The 19,872-nt window shown below is 51.5% G+C and overlaps 1 protein-coding gene across 1 annotated transcript; it reads left to right on the top strand.

Moving 5' to 3' along the window:
- The first annotated feature begins 5,102 nt into the window (after window positions 1-5,102).
- Window positions 5,103-19,387, top strand: STEAP2 (STEAP2 metalloreductase). The gene is made up of 5 exons (XM_054161037.1): window positions 5,103-5,218; window positions 6,049-6,573; window positions 9,827-10,354; window positions 11,200-11,364; window positions 16,580-19,387. The coding sequence occupies exons 2-5, from the start codon at window positions 6,082-6,084 to the stop codon at window positions 16,862-16,864; spliced, it is 1,470 nt and encodes a 489-aa protein (XP_054017012.1). The 5' UTR covers window positions 5,103-5,218; window positions 6,049-6,081; the 3' UTR covers window positions 16,865-19,387.
- Window positions 19,388-19,872: the final 485 nt, after the last annotated feature.

The raw sequence follows: 19,872 nt of genomic DNA, 5'->3' as shown, positions 1-19,872 counted from the left end.
ACCTTGGCTAAACCAAAACATGAAAAAAAGAAAAGATTTTACCCTTTATTGAGTGTGCTGGGCTTTGGTTGCTTCTTCCTTCTGACTCACTGGAGTCAGAAGTTTCCTGGAGAAGGGGAGGCTCAGGGGAGACTTTATTGCTGTCTACAACTACCTGAAGGGAGGTTGTAGTCAGGTGGGAGTTGGTCTCTTCTCCCACGCAACCAGCACCAGAACAAGAGGACACAGTCTCAAGCTGCACCAGGGGAGGTTTAGGATGGATGTTAGGAAGAAATTCTTCACAGAAAGAGTTAATAGCCATTGGAATGTGCTGCCCAGGGAGGTGATGGAGTCACCATCACTGGAGGTGTTTAAGAGGAGATTGGATGAGACACTTGGTGCTATGGTTTAGTTCATTAGATGGTGTTGGGTGATAGGTTGAACTTGATGATCTCAAAGATCTTTTGCAATCTGGTCTATTCTATTCTATTCTATTCTATTCTATTCTATTCTATTCTATTCTATTCTATTCTATTCTATTCTATTCTATACTTCTCAAACCCAGGGGCTCCACTGACTCAGTCCTGATTCTTCCCTAAGCAAAGGCAGCCATAAATTCTTGCTCCGAACAACCACAGAAAGGAAAGAAACAATTCCAGCACAGCCCCCAGAAATGCTGTCTGCTTCCCACAGCCACATCTGTTCCTGGCTGAATTCTCAGTGTTCTGGTGGACAACAGTCAGAGTAGTTCTCATCCCTGCTGCCTGCATCCCATCGGTCACCCTGAGGACTGGGCACCTTGGCACATGAGCCAGACACAAACTGTATTCCCATCAGGGCTTGAGCTGAGACAACTGGGCAAGGAGAACTGCAAGGAGACCCCTCCCTGGAGGTGTTCAGGGCCAGACTGGATGAGGCCTTGAGCAACCTGCTCTAGTGGAAGTGTCCCTGCCCGTGGTAGGTTGGAGCTGGTTGATCTTTCGAGGTTTCTTCCAAGCCAACCCATTTTGTGACTGTCTGAACTGAGAAGGTAAAGCTCTGCTGAGGCTTGGGCACAGACTGGGAAAAGAGTATTTAGACTCCTGTCCATCTTTGCAGGGCTAGGTGTGTCTCTCTTTGTTTAATGCATTAAAGCATTTCCCATTCCTTATTCCATGACCACATTCTTTTGTTTGCTGCTGCTGGCCAGTTTCCACACTTTTGAACCAAACCTGCAGAGCTTTGACTCACACAAGCTGTTGCAGTGGCATAACTGGTGCCAGCTAAATGGCTGTTACTCTTGGGCCAGCACCATTGTGGGACTGGAAGACAAACATTAGAAGTTGATGTTTGACTCTTGATACGGATTTGGTGACATTTTGATGTAAGATGGCCTCTGAATCCATGTGACTTACACAAAAGCTCAACCCAAGTACTTCAAGCATTTACTGTCAGCAGTGCCTGCCCTGGCTGCTCCTCTGCTCTCTCAGATCCCCAAGTGTTCACGGCTCTGAAGTTAATCCAAGCAGGGAATTGGATCTACTTGAAATGCAGGGAAAAGAGTGATTCAGACAGATCCAGGCACTGCTCTGACTCACCTGGCAGTCATGCCCAGTGCCAGCAGGCAGAATGGGAAGAGGAATGGCACAAAGGGGCATCATAACTTAGAGCAGCTGAAACTGCACGTTTCCAAGTGCTCCTGAAATTCACAGCTGAAGTTACTGCAGGAGCAAGAATGTTTTCTTGCTTCACTGATGTGTTGTGTTCTTAGTTTGCCATGGATCACAAGGCAAAAATGGGTTCTAGGAGTTGTCACTGAAAAACATGCAGAGCTGAGGGACCTCGACCTCTGTAGCCAGGTGGGGATTGGTCTCTTCTCCCAGGCAACCACCAACAGAACAAGAGGACACAGTCTCAAGCTGCACCAGGGGAGGTTTAGGATGGATGTTAGGAAGAAGTTCTTCACAGAAAGAGTTAATGGCCATTGGAATGGGCTGCCCAGGGAGGTGGTGGAGTCACCATCACTGGAGGTGTTTAAGAAGAGACTGGATGAGGCATTTGGTGCCATGGTTTAGTTCATTAGATGGTGTTGGGTTGGACTTGATGATCTTGAAAGTTTTTATTCTATTCTATTCTGACACTTCTTGGAAGGAATCACAGAATGGGTTGGGGCCCACAGAAGGGGCTTTCGAGATCATCCAGTTTCAACCCCCTGCCATGGACAGGGACACCTCCCACCAGCCCAGCTTGCTCAAAGCCTCATCCAGCCTGGCCTTCAACACTTTCACAGAGGGGACATCTTCAGCCTCCCTGAGCAACCTGTTCCAGTGTCTCCCCACCCTATCAAGAATTTCATCCTCAAAGCCATTGCCCCTTGTTCTGTCACTACAGGCCTTTGTAAAAAGGGCTCAGATCTCCGCTTCTTTTCTGCTACATCCTGTCAAGGGTTAATGCCATGGTTTCTAGAACTATCCCTTGATAACAGAATCCAACTGACTGGGAAAGCCCTTTAAGCTCATCCAGTCCAACCATTCTCTATCTCTGCAAAGACTGGGGCTAAACCATGGCCCTCAGTACCACTATCTGCCTCTTTAAACACCTCCAGGGATGGAAATTCAATCACCTCCCTGGAGAAGGTTGGATATGGATCCATGAAATGTGGTGTTAACCAAATTAGGACAAATTTCTATATGACTTTCTTAAAGTGGCATGAAGGGATCATTAGAAAGAACAAAACAACAAGATGAAAGGGTTTGGAACAAAGCTGGTGAAGGGTCTGCAGAACAGGGCTGGTGAGGAGCAGCTGAGGCACCTGGGGGTGTTTAGCCTGGAGAAGCGGAGGCCAAGGGGAGACCTCATTGTTCTCTACAGCTCCCTGAAGGAGGTACAAGGTATCTCCTTCCCAAGAGGAATTGCAATCCAAGGGTGATTCATTCAAAACCCAGCACCCTCACAAAAATAAGAGACCCAAACCAAGGAAAAGCCCAAAGTGACCAAAAGTGCAGGGATTCAGGCTTACAGCTGTATTTCTAAGGCAACCCAAGCACAGAATCAGTGAGAATGGTTTCATCTTTTATGATCCAGCATTGTTTAATTTCATTCACCAGAAGGAGGCTCCAGCTGTGTGAAGGGATACATGGAGGTGTGTGGGCTCAGTCAAAGGCTCTGGGCCACAATCTGTTATAAAAGCAGAGTCTTTTCTCTCAGCAGGTGTTTCTCCTTCAGCCCAGTCCAGGGCAGCAATGTTATTTCTTCCTTTAAGGGATAGAATATAACAAAGGCATTTCCAGCTGGCCAATGGAAACAGATATTCTGGTTCTTCCTCTTGGCAAGGGGAAAGCAAAGCCCTGGGGATTTCCCCGTGGAAAAGGAGTGACAACAAACACATAAAAATTTGCTTCCTATCAGGGTAACAAACCCAAATACAATAGTTTCTGACGTGGCTGATTTCATAACTTAGAAGAAAAATAGAGAATTTCCCAGCAAGAAACATTCAGCCCAGCTAATCTTTTTTTCCGATGGCAGCCTTCAATTACTCTAAAAATACAACTTGGACCTCTTGCTCATTATTTATAGGGGTTAAATGGATCTGAGAGATGTGGCAAAGTGAAACCTAGGATTTGGGGTTTGGTTTTTTTTGTAGAAACAAATAGTGGGTTTGCTCTTCATTCCTGATTTGTTTTAAATTAATCAGCGTTTACTGGATGAGTAAAGATAAAACTCACTAACTAAGCAAATAATACAAATAAATGAAATCTCTTCCTGTCCTCCCCTCGTTGGATTTCATCAATTGGAGATCATAGAACTATGGAACTGTTTTGGTGGGAAAAGCCCTTTATGATCATGGACTCAATGCCACCATGACCATTAAACCATGTCCTCAAGTGCCATGGCCAGACCTTTTTTGAAGGGATGGGTACTCCACCACCTCCCTGGACAGCCTGTTCCAATCCCTGACCACTCTTGCAGCAAAGAGTTTTTATCTCATCTCCAACCTAAACCTCTTCCCTTCCTTCCCTCTTGGATTTCATCACTTTGTCAATAATTGTCCAATATAACTATGGCCTGGATCAGCAATGGTGTGGCCAGCAGGAGCAGGGCAGGGATTGTCCTCCTGCAGTCAACAATGGGGAGGCCACATCCGGTGTCCTGAGTTCGGTTTTGGGTCCTTCACTCCAAGGAGGACACTGAGGGGCTGGAGGATGTCCAGAGAAGGGCAAGGAAGCTGGGGAAGGGTCTGGAGAACAGGGCTGGTGAGGAGCAGCTGAGGGAGCTGGAGGTGTTTGGTCTGGAGAAGAGGAAGCAGAGCAGAGACCTCATTGCTCTCTACAGCTCTCTGAAAGGAGACTGGAGCCAGGTGGGGGTTGGTTTCTCCCTGGTAACAAGTGAGAGGAGAAGAGATGGCCTCACGTTGCAGCAGGGGACGTTTAGGTTAGACATGAGAAGAAACTTCTTGACTGAAAGGGTTCTCACAGCCTGGCACAGGCTGCCCAGGGAGGTGGCTGAATGCCCATCCCTGGAGCTGTTTCCCAGAGGCAGAGATGTGGTGCTGAGGGCCATGGTTTAGCCCCAGCCTTGGCAGAGTCAGAAAATGGTTGGGCTGTACGATCTTTAAGGACTTCTCCATCCAGAACCACTTCCTTGGCTCCGCAGGCCGCCGACCCCCGGCGCAGACCGGGTGGCAGGGGCGGGTCGCAGCGGCAGCGGAGGCGCCGCCTTCCCGCCCGCCCTCCCCTCCGTCCCTGCCGCCACTGCGAGCCGGGCTCTGTGGCGGAGGAGCGGTGGCCGTGGTGCTCCTGGCAGCCGGGAAGAGGTGAGCCGCGGCGGGGCCGGGAGAGGCCCCATCCCTGCTGGGCTGCCCCTCTGCCGGCCGTGCTCGGCTTTCCCCCGCCGCCTATCGCTGCAGGGCCGGCCTCCGGCACAGCTGCCCCTCTCTGGGGCTGGCCTGGCGGTGCCGGGAGCAGCGGGGCTGGGGGCGGCCCGGCCGCGGTCACTGCGAGGGGCGCGGAGGTGCCCGGCGGAGCTTCAGCCGCGGAGCGGCCGGGCCTCGGCTGCGCTGCGCTGCGCTGCCCCGGCGGGACGCGGAGGCGGGCGGGCCGTGGGGGCTGCTGTGCTATCGGGGGCGGTGTTGTCGTTGCAGCTGGAGATGCCGGCCAGGAGCTGGGCCCCGCCGATCTGCCCTGCGCTACAGACCGGCATCGGGTGCCCGCTGCGGGGGCACCGGCCCGCTGCTGCCGCCCGGCCGCGCCGCCCGCACCCCGTGAGTTCCCCCCGCGCCTCGGCACTCATTCGGCCTGCCCGGCTCCCCTTCCTGCTCCCTTCTCCTCTAGCAGTTATTTTGCCACCAGCCGGTTTCCCCATCCGTGTCACCTCCTGGCTGGCAGCTCCGTCGTGTTTTCTTAGCTTATCTCAGGGCAAATGTCACGTTTGTGTCACTTCGGCTGGCTTTTATAGCCACGAAGCAGATACCTGGTTGAAGGAGCTTGGCTTTGGTGTAGGCTGTTCCTGAACAACTCACCTGAGCTGCTTCTTAGAGAATCACAGAATGGTTTTGATTGGAGAAGCCCTTTAAGCTCATCCAGCCTAACCATTCTCTAGCTCTACCACAGCTGGGGCTAAGCCATGGCACTCAGCCTCTTGGAAACACCTCCAGGGATGGACATTCAGCTGCCTCCCTGGCCAGCCTGTGCCGAGCTTTGAGAACCCTTTCACTCAAGAAGCTTCTTCTCATGTCCAACCTAAACCTCCCCTGGAGGCAACTTGAGGCCATTTCCTCCCATCCTATCACTTGTTCCCAGGAAGAAACCAACCCCCACCTGGCTCCAGCCTCCTGTTTAGAGAGCTGCGGAGAGCCAGAAGGTCTCCCCTCCTTTACTTCTGTAACTGTTATGGAAGTGCTTGCAGTGTTTGGTGTTTCTCCTTGCAGCAGTGTCACACAAGACTGAGCAGCAGATACTTTACGAAGAAAAAATTACAGCGTGAGACTTGGAACCACAGATTTCTCTCCCAGAAGTGTTGATGGATTCTGAAGTCTTGTGCAATTGTATGCTGCTGCATTTTGCCTTGTGTTTTTCCTTTCTTTTTCCCTAGAAGAAGTCGTTGTAAGTTTGGCCTCCTCAAAGCATGGAATCAATCTCCATGATCCGAAGCCCCAAGCACCTCAACGAGACTTTCCTCCCAAACGCTGCCAATGGCATCAAGGACAGCAGTAAGGCCCCAGTAGGCATCATTGGAAGTGGAGACTTTGCCAAGTCATTGACTATTAGGCTGATCAGATGCGGCTTCCACGTGGTGGTGGGAAGCAGGAACCCCAAGCTTGCTGCTGAGTTCTTTCCCCACGTGGTGGATGTGACTCACCATGAAGATGCAGTAGCAAAAGCTAACATCATTTTTGTAGCCATACACAGAGAACATTATGCCTCCCTGTGGGACCTCAAACATTTGCTTGCTGGTAAAATCCTAATTGATGTCAGCAATAACACCAGGGTTGACCAATACCCAGACTCCAACGCAGAGTATCTGGCATCACTTTTCCCAGACTCTCAGATTGTCAAAGGATTCAACGTGGTTTCAGCTTGGTCACTACAGCTGGGGCCAAAGGATGCCAGCAGACAGGTAAATATTACAATTCTATTAATTTGCCTTGTTTGGAAGATGTAGATGACAGGAACTGACTGTAAGCAGCCACAGCTCATGGGATTCATTGTGCCTTCTCCTGCCTTTAAGTGATAAGATTTAGCAGTCAATGAAAGTGTCAGAGTCCAGTTGATCCCCCTGGAAGGCATGCAGAGAAGGTTGTCCACATTATCCCCTGGGATGCCAGTTCACAGAATCATAGAATCATAGAATCCAAGAATGTGTTTGGGCTAGAAGTGACCTTCAAGATCATCCAGTCCCAACCCCCTGCCATGGGCAGGGATTCCTTCCACCAGCCCAGCTTGCTCAAGGCCTCATCCAACCTGGCCTTCAACACCTCCAGGAAGGGTGAATCCAGGACCTCCCTGGGCAATGTGTTCCAGTGTCTCCACACCCTCACTGTCAAGAATTTCCTTCTCATCTCCCCTCTCCCAGCTCAAAGCCAATGCCCCTTGTCCTGTCACTGCAAGCCCTTGTCAAAAGTCCCTCCCCAGCTCTACTGGAAGGCCACCAGAAACTGTCTCCGGAGGCTTCTTTTGTCCAAGCTGAACAGCATGAGCTCTCTCAGACTGTCCCCACAGGGGAGGTTCTCCAGCCCTCTAATCACTTTGGTGGCCTCCTCTGAGTATGCTCTCACAGTTCCATGTCCTTCTGGTGTTGGGGGCTCCAGAGCTGGCCCCAGCACTGCAGGTGTGGTCTCAGCAGAGCAGAGGGGCAGAATCCCCTCCCTGCCTCTGTTGCCCACAGTGCTTTGGATGCAGCCCAGCACAGGGTTGGTTTCTGGGCTGCCAGCTCAGGTTGCTGGCTCATGGGGAGCTGCTCCTCACCCAGCACCTCCAAGTCCTCCTCTTCAGTTCTGCCCTCCAGCCATTCTTCACCCAGCCTGGGTTTGTGCTTGGCATTGCCTTGACCCAGGTGCAGGACCTTGCACTTGGTCTTGTTGAACTTCATGAGGTTGCCTGGGGCCCACCTCTCCAGCCTGCCCAAGTCCCTCTGGATGGATCCCTTCCCTTATCTTGAAGACAGCAGAAGAAATGTGGACAGTGGCTCAACTAGAGAGCTGACCTTTAGATGACAGCAGGCGGAGGAGCTGATTCTTAATGTCTCCTGTAGGAGACAGCTATTTTTGGTCCTCATGCTCCAGACAAGAACAGAGGCAGGTTTTCCCAGGATATCTTAGCTGCAGGCTTGTTTTCCATGAGGTCACCTGCAGAAAGAGATGCACAGAAAGCTGAGGGCCTGATCCCAGATGGTTTAAAAGTTACTGTGTTCAAGATAACAGCAGAGGGAGAGAAATTCTCCAGCTTTTAGAGAGCCCCAAAATGAGAACTGCTTGGAAAGCAGAAGGAGGCACACATGTCTGAGTGCTCACCCACTTCATCCAGCACTGCCTGGGAACATCATGTTCAAATCCCTTCACACTCTGCTCCCCAGGTCCATCCTGCAGACAAAAGGCAGCTGGGTGTTTGTCATGCTATGCTGAAGTGCTGCCAAGGATTTCAGCCCTTCAGAGCCCAGGACATCCTGGATCTGTGACCTCTGGGAAATGGATGAAAAATCACAGAATGGTTTAGATTGGCCAAGCCCTTAAAAATCACACAGCCCAACAATTCTCTGACTCTGCCAAGGCTGGGGCTAACCCATGGTCCCAAGCACCACATCTCTCCCTCATGGAAAAACCTCCAGGATGGGCATTCAACCACCTCCCTGGGCAGCCTGTGCCAGGGTTAGAGAACCCTTTCAGTCAAGAAGTTTCTTCTTATCTCCAACCTAAACCTCCTCTAGTACAAGTTGTAGCCATTTCTCCTCCTCCTGTCACTTGTTCCTAGGGAGAAGAGCCTAACCCCCACATGGCTCCAGCCTCCTCTCAGGGAGCTGTAAAGAGCAATGAGGTCTTCCCTCAGCTTCCTCTTCTCCAGACTGAACACCGCCAGGTCCCTCAGCTGCTCCTCACCAGCCCTGTTCTCCAAATCCTTCCCCAGCTTCCTTGCCCTTCTCTGGACCTGCTCCACTCCCTCAATGTCCTTCTTGGAGTGAGGGACCCAAAACTGACCCCAGCACTCCAGGTGTGGCCTCCCTACTGCTGAGTGCAAGACAACAATCCCTGCCCTGCTCCTGCTGGTTGCACACCATTGCTGATCCAGGCCAGGATGCTGGTGGCCTTCTTTGCTACCTGTGCACAGCCTGGCTCATCCTCAGCTGCTGTCACCCAGCACCCCCAGGTCTTTCTCTGCTGGGCACTTTCCAGCCCCTCTGCCCCCAGCCTGGAGCCTTCATGCGGTTGTTGTGACCCAAGTGCAGGACCAGCCCTTGGCCTTGTTGACTCTCATCCCATTGGTCTCAGCCCATGGGTGCAGCCTGGCCAGGTCCCTCTGCAGAGCCTTCCTGCCCTCCATCAGACCAACAGTGCCTGCAGCTTGGTGTCATCTGCAAACTGACTGAGGGATCCTCAATCCCCTTCCCCAGCTCATTGATAAAGATAGTAAAACAGCTGCTGTGACTCCTGGACACCACACTCAGTTTCCCAGCACTTTAGTAGTTTAATGGTGGTGCAGCTGCCACAGCATTAGCATGGGTTTTAAAATCACCCTAATTGTGGTGGTTTTATGCCCTTGCAGAACATCCTTGAGCCATCAGCAGTGTGCTGCTGTCAGAGCAGATCATGTTTGCTCTGGTGCAGATGATGAGCACTACTGGGCACTCTAGTCCCCTGTCAAGTTTGAAGGAAGCAGAAAGTGCTTTGCAGCAGTGAATTCTGTATAATAAACTGGCCATTGAGTCACAGACTGGTTTGGGCTAGAAGGGACATTCAGGGTCATCCAGTTCCAATACCCTGCTATGGGCAGAGGCACCTCCCACTGAACCAGGTTGATCATGACCTCATCCTGCCTGGCCTGTCCGGGTCACACTGGATGGCAGCACAGCCTGAGAGGTTGTCAGCCACCCCTCCCCATTTGGCACCATCAGCAAACTGGCTGAAGGTCCACTCTGTCCTCTGGGTCCTCTGCTGTCAAACCAGTGTGTCTGTCTTCCCTTGGGCTGCACCTGGGTGTGCTTCCATCCTCACCTGGGTGATACGAGCTGGGATTAGAGTCTACACTTCTCGCAGCAGAGCTGTTTGTTTAACCTGGACACAAGCTTAAAGTTTCAGGTGGGTTTTGGTGTGTTTGGTTTATTTTTTGCCTTGGATCTCTTCCTCTGAGCACAGACAAGCTTCTTGGTTTCTCCACAGGTCTATGTCTGCAGTAACAACGTCCAGGCTCGCCAGCAGGTCATCGAGCTTGCCCGGCAGCTCGGCTTCTTCCCTATTGACCTGGGGCCATTGTCATCCTCCAGGGAGATTGAAAACGTTCCTCTGCGACTCTTCACGCTGTGGAAGGGGCCTGTGCTGATTGCAATTAGCCTGGCAACCTTCTTCTTCATCTATTCCTTCGTCAGAGACGTGATCCACCCCTACCTGAGGAATCAGCAGAGCGACTTCTACAAGATCCCCATTGAGATCGTCAACAAGACGCTGCCTGTCGTGGCCATCACCTTGCTGTCCCTGGTGTACCTGGCAGGGCTCCTCGCAGCTGCTTACCAGCTGCACTCTGGCACCAAGTACAGGAGGTTCCCCCCGTGGCTGGACAGCTGGCTGCAGTGCCGCAAGCAGCTGGGGCTGCTCAGCTTTTTCTTCGCAGCAGTGCACGTGGTGTACAGCCTCTGCCTGCCCATGCGGCGCTCCGAGCGCTACCTGCTCCTCAACATGGCCTACCAGCAGGTGAGCTGCAGCTCTGCAGGGGCACAGGGCCTGCACTACTCAAACCCCTGGGGTGCTGGGTGACAGCAGCTGAAGATGAGCCAGGGTGTGCCCAGGTGGCCAAGAAGGCCACCAGCATCCTGGCCTGGATCAGCAGTGGTGTGGCCAGCAGGTGCAGGGCAGGGATTGTCCCTCTGGACTCAGCACTGGGGAGGCCACACCTGGAGTCCTGGATTCACTTTTGGGCCCCTCACTCTAAGAAGGACACAGAGGGACTGGATTAGGTCCAGAGAAGGGCAAGGAAGATGGGGAAAGGGTCTGGAGAACAGGGCTGGTGAGGAGCAGCTGAGGGAGCTGGGGGTGTTTAGTGTGGAGAAGAGGAGGCTAAGGGCAGACCTCATTGCTCTCTACAGCTCCCTGGGACGGAGGCTGGAGCCAGGTGGGGGTTGGGCTCTTCTGCCTAGGAACAAGTGATAGGAGAGGAAATGGCCTCAAGTTGCCCCAGGGGAGGTTTAAATTGGAGATGAGAAGAAACTTCCTGACTGAACGGGTTCTTACAGCCTGGCACAGGCTGCCCAGGGAGGTGGCTGAATGCCCATCCCTGGAGCTATTTCCCAGAGACAGAGTTGTGGTGCTGAGGGCCATGGGTTAGTCCCAGCCTTGGTGGAGGTAGAGAATGGTTGTGCTGTGTGATCTTGAAGGGCTTTGCCAATCCAAACCATTCTGTGAGTCTATGAGACCTCTCAAATTTCTGACCCTTTTCTATACCTCTCCCCTGGCTGTACATTTTTACTTCTCAAATTAACTTCTGTTGGTGTTTTTAATTTTCTTGTGGACCAAAGTCCTTGCTCCCTCTGTTTCCCCAGGTTCATGCAAACGTTGAGAACTCCTGGAATGAGGAGGAGGTGTGGCGCATCGAGATGTACATCTCCTTTGGGATCATGAGCCTGGGGCTGCTCTCCCTGCTGGCTGTCACCTCCATCCCTTCAGTCAGCACTGCCTTGAACTGGAGGGAGTTCAGCTTCATTCAGGTGTGTTGCTGTTTAAAGAAGGGAGCTTTGTTCTGGTCCTTGACCATGATAGTGAGCAGAAGCGCTTTGTGACATGGTAGAGACTGTTTGCTCCTGTCTTTGCTAAGTTAATAACAAGATAGCCTCACTCAGCAGCTCCATTATCATGAGGAAACAAAATCCTGGAATGGGTTGGGTTGGAAGGGACCTTTCAAGATCATCCAGTTCCAGCCTCCTACCATGGGCAGGGACACCTCCCACCAGCCCAGCTTGCTCAAGGCCCCATCCAACCTGGCCTTCAACACCCTCAGGGAGGGGGCATCCACAATACATAGAATACATAGAATAAACCAGGTTGGAAGAGACCTTCAAGATCATTGCGTCCAACCCATCAACCAATCCAACACCGCCCAAACAACTAACCCACGGCACCAAGCACCCCGTCAAGTCTTCTCCTAAAAACCTCCAGTGATGGCAACTCCACCACCTCCCCAGGCAGCCCATTCCAATGGGCAATCACTCTTTCTGTATAGAACTTTTTTCTAACATCCAGCCTGAACCTCCCCTGGCGCAGCCTGAGACTGTGTCCTCTTGTTCTGGTACTGCTTGCCTGGGAGAAGAGACCAACATCCATCTGTCTACAACCTCCCTTCAGGTAGTTGTAGAGAGTAATAAGGTCACCCCTGAGCCTCCTCTTCTCCAAGCTAAGCAACCCCAGCTTCCTCAGCCTCTCCTCGTAGGGCTTATGTTCCAAACAGCCTCACCAACTTTGTTGCTCTTCTCTGGACTCGTTCCAGCAAGTCAACATCCTTCCTAAACTGAGGGGCCCAGAACTGGACACAGTACTCGAGGTGCGGCCTAACCAGTGCAGTGTACAGGGGCAGAATGACCTCCCTGCTCCTGCTGGCCACACTGTTCCTGATGCAGGCCAGAATGCCATTGGCCCTCTTAGCTGCCTGGGCACACTGCAGGCTCATGTTCAGTCTACCGTCGACCAGCACCCCCAGGTCCCTCTCAGCCTGACTGCTCTCCAGCCACTCTGACCCCAGCCTGTAGCTCTGCATGGGGTTGCTGTGGCCAATGTGCAGAACCCGGCACTTGGATGTGTTAAATCTCATGCCCTTGGACTCTGCCCATCTGCCCAGCCTGTCAAGGTCCCTCTGCAGAGCCTCTCTACCCTCCAGCAGATCAACTCCTGCCCCCAGCTTGGTGTCGTCAGCAAATTTACTGATGATGGACTCGATGCCCTCGTCCAGATCATCAATAAAGATGTTAAAGAGCATGGGGCCCAGTACTGATCCCTGGGGCACACCACTGGTGACTGTCTGCCAGCTGGATGTGGCACCATTCACCACCACTCTCTGGGCTCAGCCCTCCAGCCAGTTCCTAACCCATCGCAGTGTGCTCCCATCCAAGCCATGGGCTGACAGCTTGGCCAGGAGTTTGCTATGGGGAACGGTGTCAAAGGCCTTGCTGAGGTCCAGGTAGACTACATCCACAGCCTGCCCCACATCCACCAGGCGGGTCACCTGATCATAGAAGGAGATCAGGTTGGTCAGGCAGGACCTGCCCTTCCTAAACCCATGCTGGCTGGGCCTGATCCCTTGGCCATCCTCTAAGTGTTGTGTGATTGCACTCAGGATGACCTGCTCCATAATCTTTCCTGGCACTGAGGTCAGGCTGACAGGCCTGTAATTCCCTGGCTCATCCAACCGGCCCTTCTTGTGGATGGGTACCACATTGGCCAGCTTCCAGTCATCTGGGATCTCTCCAGTGAGCCAGGACTGATGAAAAATAATGGAGAGTGGCTTGGCCAGCTCATCTGCCAGCTCTCTCAGCACCCTAGGATGGATCTCATCTGGTCCCATGGACTTGTGGGGGTCTAAGCTGCTGAGGAGAGCTCCTATCACTTGCTCATGGAACACAGGGAAACTATGCAGCTCCCTGGCTCCTTCTGCCAGCTCTGCAGGCCAGCTGTCTGGTAGACATTCTTTCCAGCTAGTAAAAATTGAGGTAAAGAAGGTGTTAAGTACCTCTGCCTTTTCCTCATCCTGTGTTACAACATTTCCCTCCATGTCAACCAAGGAGTGGAGGTTGTCCCTGCCCTTCCTCTTGCTCTTAATATATTTATAGAAGGACTTTTTGTTGTCCTTCACATCAGAGGCCAGTTTAAGTTCCAAATGTGCTTTTGCCTCCCTAATTTTCCTCCTACATGCCCTAGCAACCTCTTTAAACATTCCATGGGTTGCCTCACCTTTCTTCCAAAGATTATACACCCTCTTTTTTTCCCTTAGTTCTATTAAAAGTTCATTACACAGCCAGGCTGGCCGTCTGCCCCGGCGGCTCCTCTTCCGGCACACTGGCACAGCCTGCTCCTGAGCCTTCATCAGCTCTTTCTTGAAGCAGGTCCAGCCCTCCTGGACCCCTTTATTTTTAAGGGCTTTCTCCCAAGGAACCCTCTGAATTATTTCCTTGAGCAACCTGAAGTCCGCCCTCCGGAAGTCCAGAGTGGAGGTCTTCTTGCTGCCCCTCTTAGTTTGACCAAATACCGAAAATTCAATTATTTCATGGTCACTGGCCCCTAAACAGCCTCCGACCACCACATCACCCACCAGCCCTTCCCTGTTGGTGAAGAGGAGGTCAAGCATAGCCTTGCCCCTGGTAGGCTCACGCAGCACTTGGGATAAGAAGCTGTCCTCCATGCAGTCTAAGAACCTCCTAGACTGCCTCCTCTCTGCTGTGTTGAGATCCCAGCAGATGTCAGGCAGGTTGAAGTCGCCCATAAGGACAAGGTCAGGAGATCTTGAGACAGCCTTAAGCTGTCTATAGAATGCTTCATCGACATCATCCTCCTGGTTGGGTGGTCTATAACAGACTCCAACCAGGATGTCTGCCCTACCGGTCTTCCCTCTAATTCTTGCCCACAAGCATTCAACCTGATTGTCCCTAATCTCTAGCTCAATGGCATCTAGTGCCTCCCTGATGTACATGGCCACCCCTCCACCCCTTCTTCCTTGTCTATCTCTCCTGAAAAGCCTGTAGCCATCAATTGCAGCACTCCAGTCATGTGAGCTATCCCACCACGTCTCCGTGATGGCAACTACGTCATAACTTTCCTGCTGCAACAAGGCTTCCAGCTCCTCTTGTTTGTTTCCCCTGCTTCGTGCATTAGTGTACATGCACCTCAGCTGGGCTGCTGGTTTGGCCTCTGACCCTAGCTTACTGCCCCCAGACTCTTGCCTGAGGGGACTAGTTTCAGCCCCTCCCCCATTTGAAACTAGTTTAAAGCCCTGTCGATGAGAGCTGCCAGTTCCCTCCCCAGAATCTTTTTACCTTTGGGGGACAGGCCATTCTCATATACTGTGACCTTTCCCCTTCTTTGGGACAGATGTACTCCATCTGTTGCCAGGTGGCCTGGTGCAGTAGAAATTTTACCAAGATCAAAAAACCCAAAATTCTTTTGTCTGCACCAGCCTCTAAGCCACTTGTTGATTATGGCTGCTGTCCTGTTCCTTGTGGTATTCCCTCCTGCAACTAAGGGTATTGAGGAAAAAATTATTTGAGCACCTGTCCCCTCAACCAGATCTCCCAGGGCCCTGAAATCATTTTTGATAGCCCTGGGAGTTCTGACTACAACATCATCATTCCCTATCTGCATAAGTAGCAAAGGATAATAGTCAGAAGGCTGTACCAGCCTGGGTAGCCTTCTGGTAACATCATTAATTTGGGCTCCAGGGAAACAACAGAGTTCCCTATGAGATGGGTCTGGCCGACAAATGGGGCCCTCCATTCCCCTCAGAAGTGAATCGCCAATAACAATTACCCTCCTCTTTTTTTTGAGGGAGCAGGTCCTGATGCCAGGGGAGGGTTGTTTAACCTTAGGCTGTTTTGCCTTAGGCCGTTTAACCTTGGGTTGTTTACCCTTAGGCTCTTTAGCCTCAGGGAGAACCCCAGATGGTGTGTCCTCTGGTAACAGGACCACCTCACCCTCGATCTCCAGTGCCCCATACCTGTTTCTCAAGAGCAGCGGGGAAGGTGTGGGAAGGCAAGGAGGTTTAACCTTGTGTCTTTTGAGAGGAACCTGTGTCCATTCCCCTCTGCTTTTTGGGTAACCAGCCTCTGCTGTGGGAGCCTGCAGAGCCTGCTTACTCTTGTTCATATCTTTCCCCCTCTGGTTTATCTCTTTCCTCTTCATGTTCTTCTCTTCCCTACATTCCCTTACACTTTTAAGACTAGCAACCTCATCCTTTAGTCTGGCCACCAGATTAAGTAGGTAGTCAATCTGCTCACACCTTATGCAAGAGTTACCCCTACTACTCTGCATCTCAAGAGCCAGGCTCCAGCACTCTCTACAGCCAGATACCTGGACAGCTACCTGCTTGTGTTCTTCCTCAGTCTGGGTCGACACTGACTTTTTTAGGGAGTTTTTGCTACGAGTTACTACCATGATTGTCCCTTACCACAGCACCCACTAGGAAAAAAAAAAGAAAAGAAAAAAAAAAGTAGGGAAACCGTGACAATACAGCTGCCCGACGGAAAGGCCCTCGCGCGCGGCAGCAAAGCGCGCTTAAATCAGCCGGGGGTGACGTAGCAGTCACAGGCCCCAGCGGCGCGAAGAGCCAATTCCCGCCGACCTCGCGGCGTGGTCAAGGGACGTTCCCAGCTCCGGCGGCCCCAACAGGAGAGAGTCGGACGGTCCCCGGTGGCTGCAGGTCCCGGTGCGGTCCCGGCACGGCTGCCCGACGGATCTCCCTGGGCAACCTGTTCCAGTGTCTCCCCACCCTCACCTCATCTCCAGTCTCAATATAGTGTTTGAAATTTGCATTTTACACTCCTTGGTCTTAAATGAAAATCTTCAGAGGGCTGCAGCACTTCTGCTATGGGGCTTAGAGAGCTGGAGTTGTTCAACCTGGAGAAGAGAAGGCTCCAGGGAGACCTTTGAGCAGCCTTCCAGTACCTGAAGGGGGCTGCAGGAGAGCTGGGGAGGGACTTTTGACAAAGGCCTGGGGTGACAGGATGAGAGGTGATGGCTTTGAGTGGGAAGAAGCTGGACTGAGACACGCCATGGGGAAGCAATTCTTGCCCATAAGGTCCCATAAGGGATGTTGAAGGTCCCTTCCAACTCAAACCAGTCTGGGATTCTGTGTCTAATAGCAATGTTAGAGTGATGGGTTAGAGATGCTGGCTGAAGGACCAAGCCTTATTGTCTCTTCTCTTCTCCCTGTTTTTTCCCAAGTCCACCCTGGGATACGTGGCTCTGGTGATCAGTACTTTCCACGTCCTGATTTACGGCTGGAAAAGAGCTTTTGAAGAAGACTGTTACAGATTTTATACTCCTCCCAATTTTGTCCTTGCCCTTGTTCTGCCTTCCATGGTAGTGCTAGGGAAGATTGTCCTGCTGCTGCCCTGTGTCAGCAGGAAGCTGAGGAGAATTCGACGAGGATGGGAGAAAAGCCATGTCCTAGAAGAAGTGAGTGGGTCTTTGCCACATCCCTCCCCAGAGAGGATAACTGTCATGTGATGAGAGGCTCACACTGCTTAGCAGGTGTTTGTTGGTGAGGTTTTTTGGCCATAAACTTATATTTTTAGGAGTTTAGTTAAAGTCAAGTCACTGTGAGTCCATATAGCAAAGCTCTTAACCAAACTATGAGAAACTTCACTGCAAAACTAGTTCTGTTGGGAGTGACAGAATGCAGATGGTGAGGGAATCAGATTTTTTTAATGCTCCTTTGCACAGTTCTGTCCCAAAAGTCTTTGATCATAACCCTGCTGTCCAAACAGTTCTTTGTTGTAGAACAAACATGTCTGAGTGCTGATTCTTAGTGCCCCATTCTCTGGGGCATTTGAGCCATGGCTAGGCCAAGCCCTTGGCAGAGTTAGAGAATGGTTGGTCTGGGTGATCTGAAAGGGCTCTTCCAACCCAAAGCCATTCTTGGCACCACCCTGGGGGTGTTCGAGGCCAGGCTGGATGAGGCCTTGAGCAGCTTGGTGTAGTGGAAAGTGTCCCTGTGCCAATGGCAGGTGGTTGGAACTGGATGATCTTGAAAGTCCCTTCCAACCCAACCCATTCTGTGATTTGTGAATGCCACCCTTGCAGGTTGATGAGTTGAGAACCCAGACTAAAAGAGTTCATCATTTAGGAAATAATCAGGTTGGGAAACAAATGAATTTGTAATTATGAATTCCATCATTCCCGGGATGCAGTGCAATGGGTGTTGGTCCACAGCCAGCTGAAGATGAGCCAGGGTGTGCCCAAGTGGCCAAGGAGGCCACCAGCATCCTAGCCTGGATCAGCAGTGGTGTGGCCAGCAGGAACAGGGCAGGGATTGTCCTCCTGCACTCTCAGCACTGGGGAGGCCACACCTTGGGCACCAGGTTGGGTTTTGGGTCCCTTATGCCAAGAAGGACATTGAGGGGCTGGAGCAGGTCCAGAGAAGGGCAAGGAAGCTGGGGAAGGGTCTGGAGAACCTCTGCTCTGTTGGGCAGCATCTCAAGACTCATCTTCTGCATGGCTCCAGACCAGAGCTGCAGTTATTAAACGTTCACTCCTCAGCACCTGTCCTCAGTCCTTCCTCTCTTTTTGTGCCAATCCAAGCTTCTATTTTTCTAGGAAGGTTTTTTCTAGAAAGGTTTTACTTTTACACCAAGAATGGCTGGAAGATGCCTGAAGTTCTTGGAGAATTAAACTTTTATTCTTCTACTTCCAAAGGAATTTCTCTCCACAGCCTGACATCTGCATTTCCTGTGGGGCTCAGGTTCACCATGAGCTAGCACTGCTCTGGCAGGTTCTGCTCTACAGCACAGTGAGCCAGACTCAGCTCATGTCTTCAGGCTGACTTAGTTTGCAGTGAGTCAGGATCTGTTTGCTCCTCAGCTTCTTTGCTTGTATGAAATTCTATTTTTATCCTCTCTATTTGCACTGGTTGGATCTCTGACCTCCTTAGCTGAGCCTTCACTTCTCATCAAAACAGTGGGGCCACTGTTGGCTTCCTCTCCCAAGTAATTAACGAGAAAATGGCCTCAGGTTGCACCAGGGGAGGTTTAGGCTGGGCATGAGAAGAAACTTCTTGACTGAAAGGGTTCTCACAGCCTGGCACAGGCTGCCCAGGGAGGTGGCTGAGTGCCCATCCCTGGAGGTGTTTCCACGAGGTAGAGATGTGGTGCTGAGAGCCTTGGTTTAACCCCAGCCTTGACAGAGAATGGTTGGGCTGGGTGATCTGAAAGGGCTTCTCCAGCCAAACCATTCTGTGATTCCATGATTCTGTAGTTCTATATTATGCATATGTTTAGTCACAGAAGGGATCCTGATTCATCTGGTCAGACTCATTGATTTCTGTAGACCTTCCATTAGGACTTGTCCTCAGGAAATGACCTGAAGCTGGCAGTTGAGTTTTGGTTGCCTAAATATAGCCAACTCTAACCCTTTCAACCTTGTGGTCACTGTAGGAGAATAAAAAACTATTTTGAGGAATAAGCTGCATTAAAACTATTTCTGTGTGGCTCTCTCTGAGTTGCTCACTGCTGACCAATGGAATAAAGTTCCAATTCTCTCCATGACTGCTCAGTATAAAGCTTGACATGCACCCCAGACTGTACCTGTCCTGGTAGGATGTGGTGCCCTGTGTGTGCTTAGCAACAGGCTGGTTGTCTCCTGTGGCTGTTAAGGTGTTTATTCTCTACAAGATCTCCAGAACAGTTCTCCTGCAGCTTCCAGAGGTATCTGTAATTGTGCTGCAGTTCTGTTCACTGTGCCAACCTTGTACCAGTGAGTTAAGCACCTGTGGTCTGGAGCTCTTTAGAGAATGATCACTTTGTCATTGTTTTGTAAGCTCTTTGCACATCTAGCTTGGGGCAATGGCTCCTGTGAGCTGATGCCACCCTTAACCTTCTGTGCCAGCAGTATCCATGGTGTGATGTGCCAAGAACATCTCTAGTTGGATGTGGCATTAATTGCCTATAAAACAGTGTGTCTGTGTCTGTCTGTCCTTAGCTGTAGACACTGCCAGCTGGGACTGTGGGAAATCAGCAGTTAATAAAACTAATCATCTGGGGAACAGCTTGTCCAGAGAAGTTGTGGAGGCTCCAAGTCTGGGGCAGAGCAACTCCAGAGGGGATCTGATCAATGCTCAACAAGAGCTAAAGGGTGGGGGGCAAGAGGATGGGGCTGGGCTCTTGTCAGTGGTGCCCAGTGACAGGACAAGGGGCAATGGGCACAGACTGGAACCCAGGAGGTGTTACTTGAACTTAAGGAGAAACTTCTTTGGTGTGAGGGTGCTGGAGCCCTGGAGCAGGCTGCCCAGAGAGGTGGTGGAGTTTCCTCATTGTGATCCTGGGCAACCTGCACTAAGTGACCCTGCTTTAGCAGAGGGGTAGGCCTGGAGGAACTCCAGAGGCCCCTTCCAACCCCACCATGCCGGGATTCTGGGATTCATTAACATTTTCTGGGGTGGTTGGATTCTTTGCAAAGGTTGGCCAGCAGGTATTGCCCCCAGGCAGTTCTGTCCCATACCCTTCAGTCAGGTCCTGACC

The sequence above is a fragment of the Dryobates pubescens genome, chromosome 4 (assembly GCF_014839835.1).
Source record: "Dryobates pubescens isolate bDryPub1 chromosome 4, bDryPub1.pri, whole genome shotgun sequence".
NCBI classification, from domain to species: Eukaryota; Metazoa; Chordata; class Aves; order Piciformes; family Picidae; genus Dryobates; species Dryobates pubescens.
This window is presented reverse-complemented; position numbering and strand designations above follow the sequence as displayed.

Excerpts from the sequence above, each read along its gene's own strand:
- STEAP2 (XM_054161037.1), top strand. The coding sequence starts at position 6,082 with ATGGAATCAATCTCCATGATCCGAAGCCCCAAGCACCTCAACGAGACT. Across the intron at positions 6,574-9,826 it reads CAAAGGATGCCAGCAGACAG|GTCTATGTCTGCAGTAACAA; the intron begins GTAAATATTACA and ends GTTTCTCCACAG. Across the intron at positions 10,355-11,199 it reads TCAACATGGCCTACCAGCAG|GTTCATGCAAACGTTGAGAA; the intron begins GTGAGCTGCAGC and ends CTGTTTCCCCAG.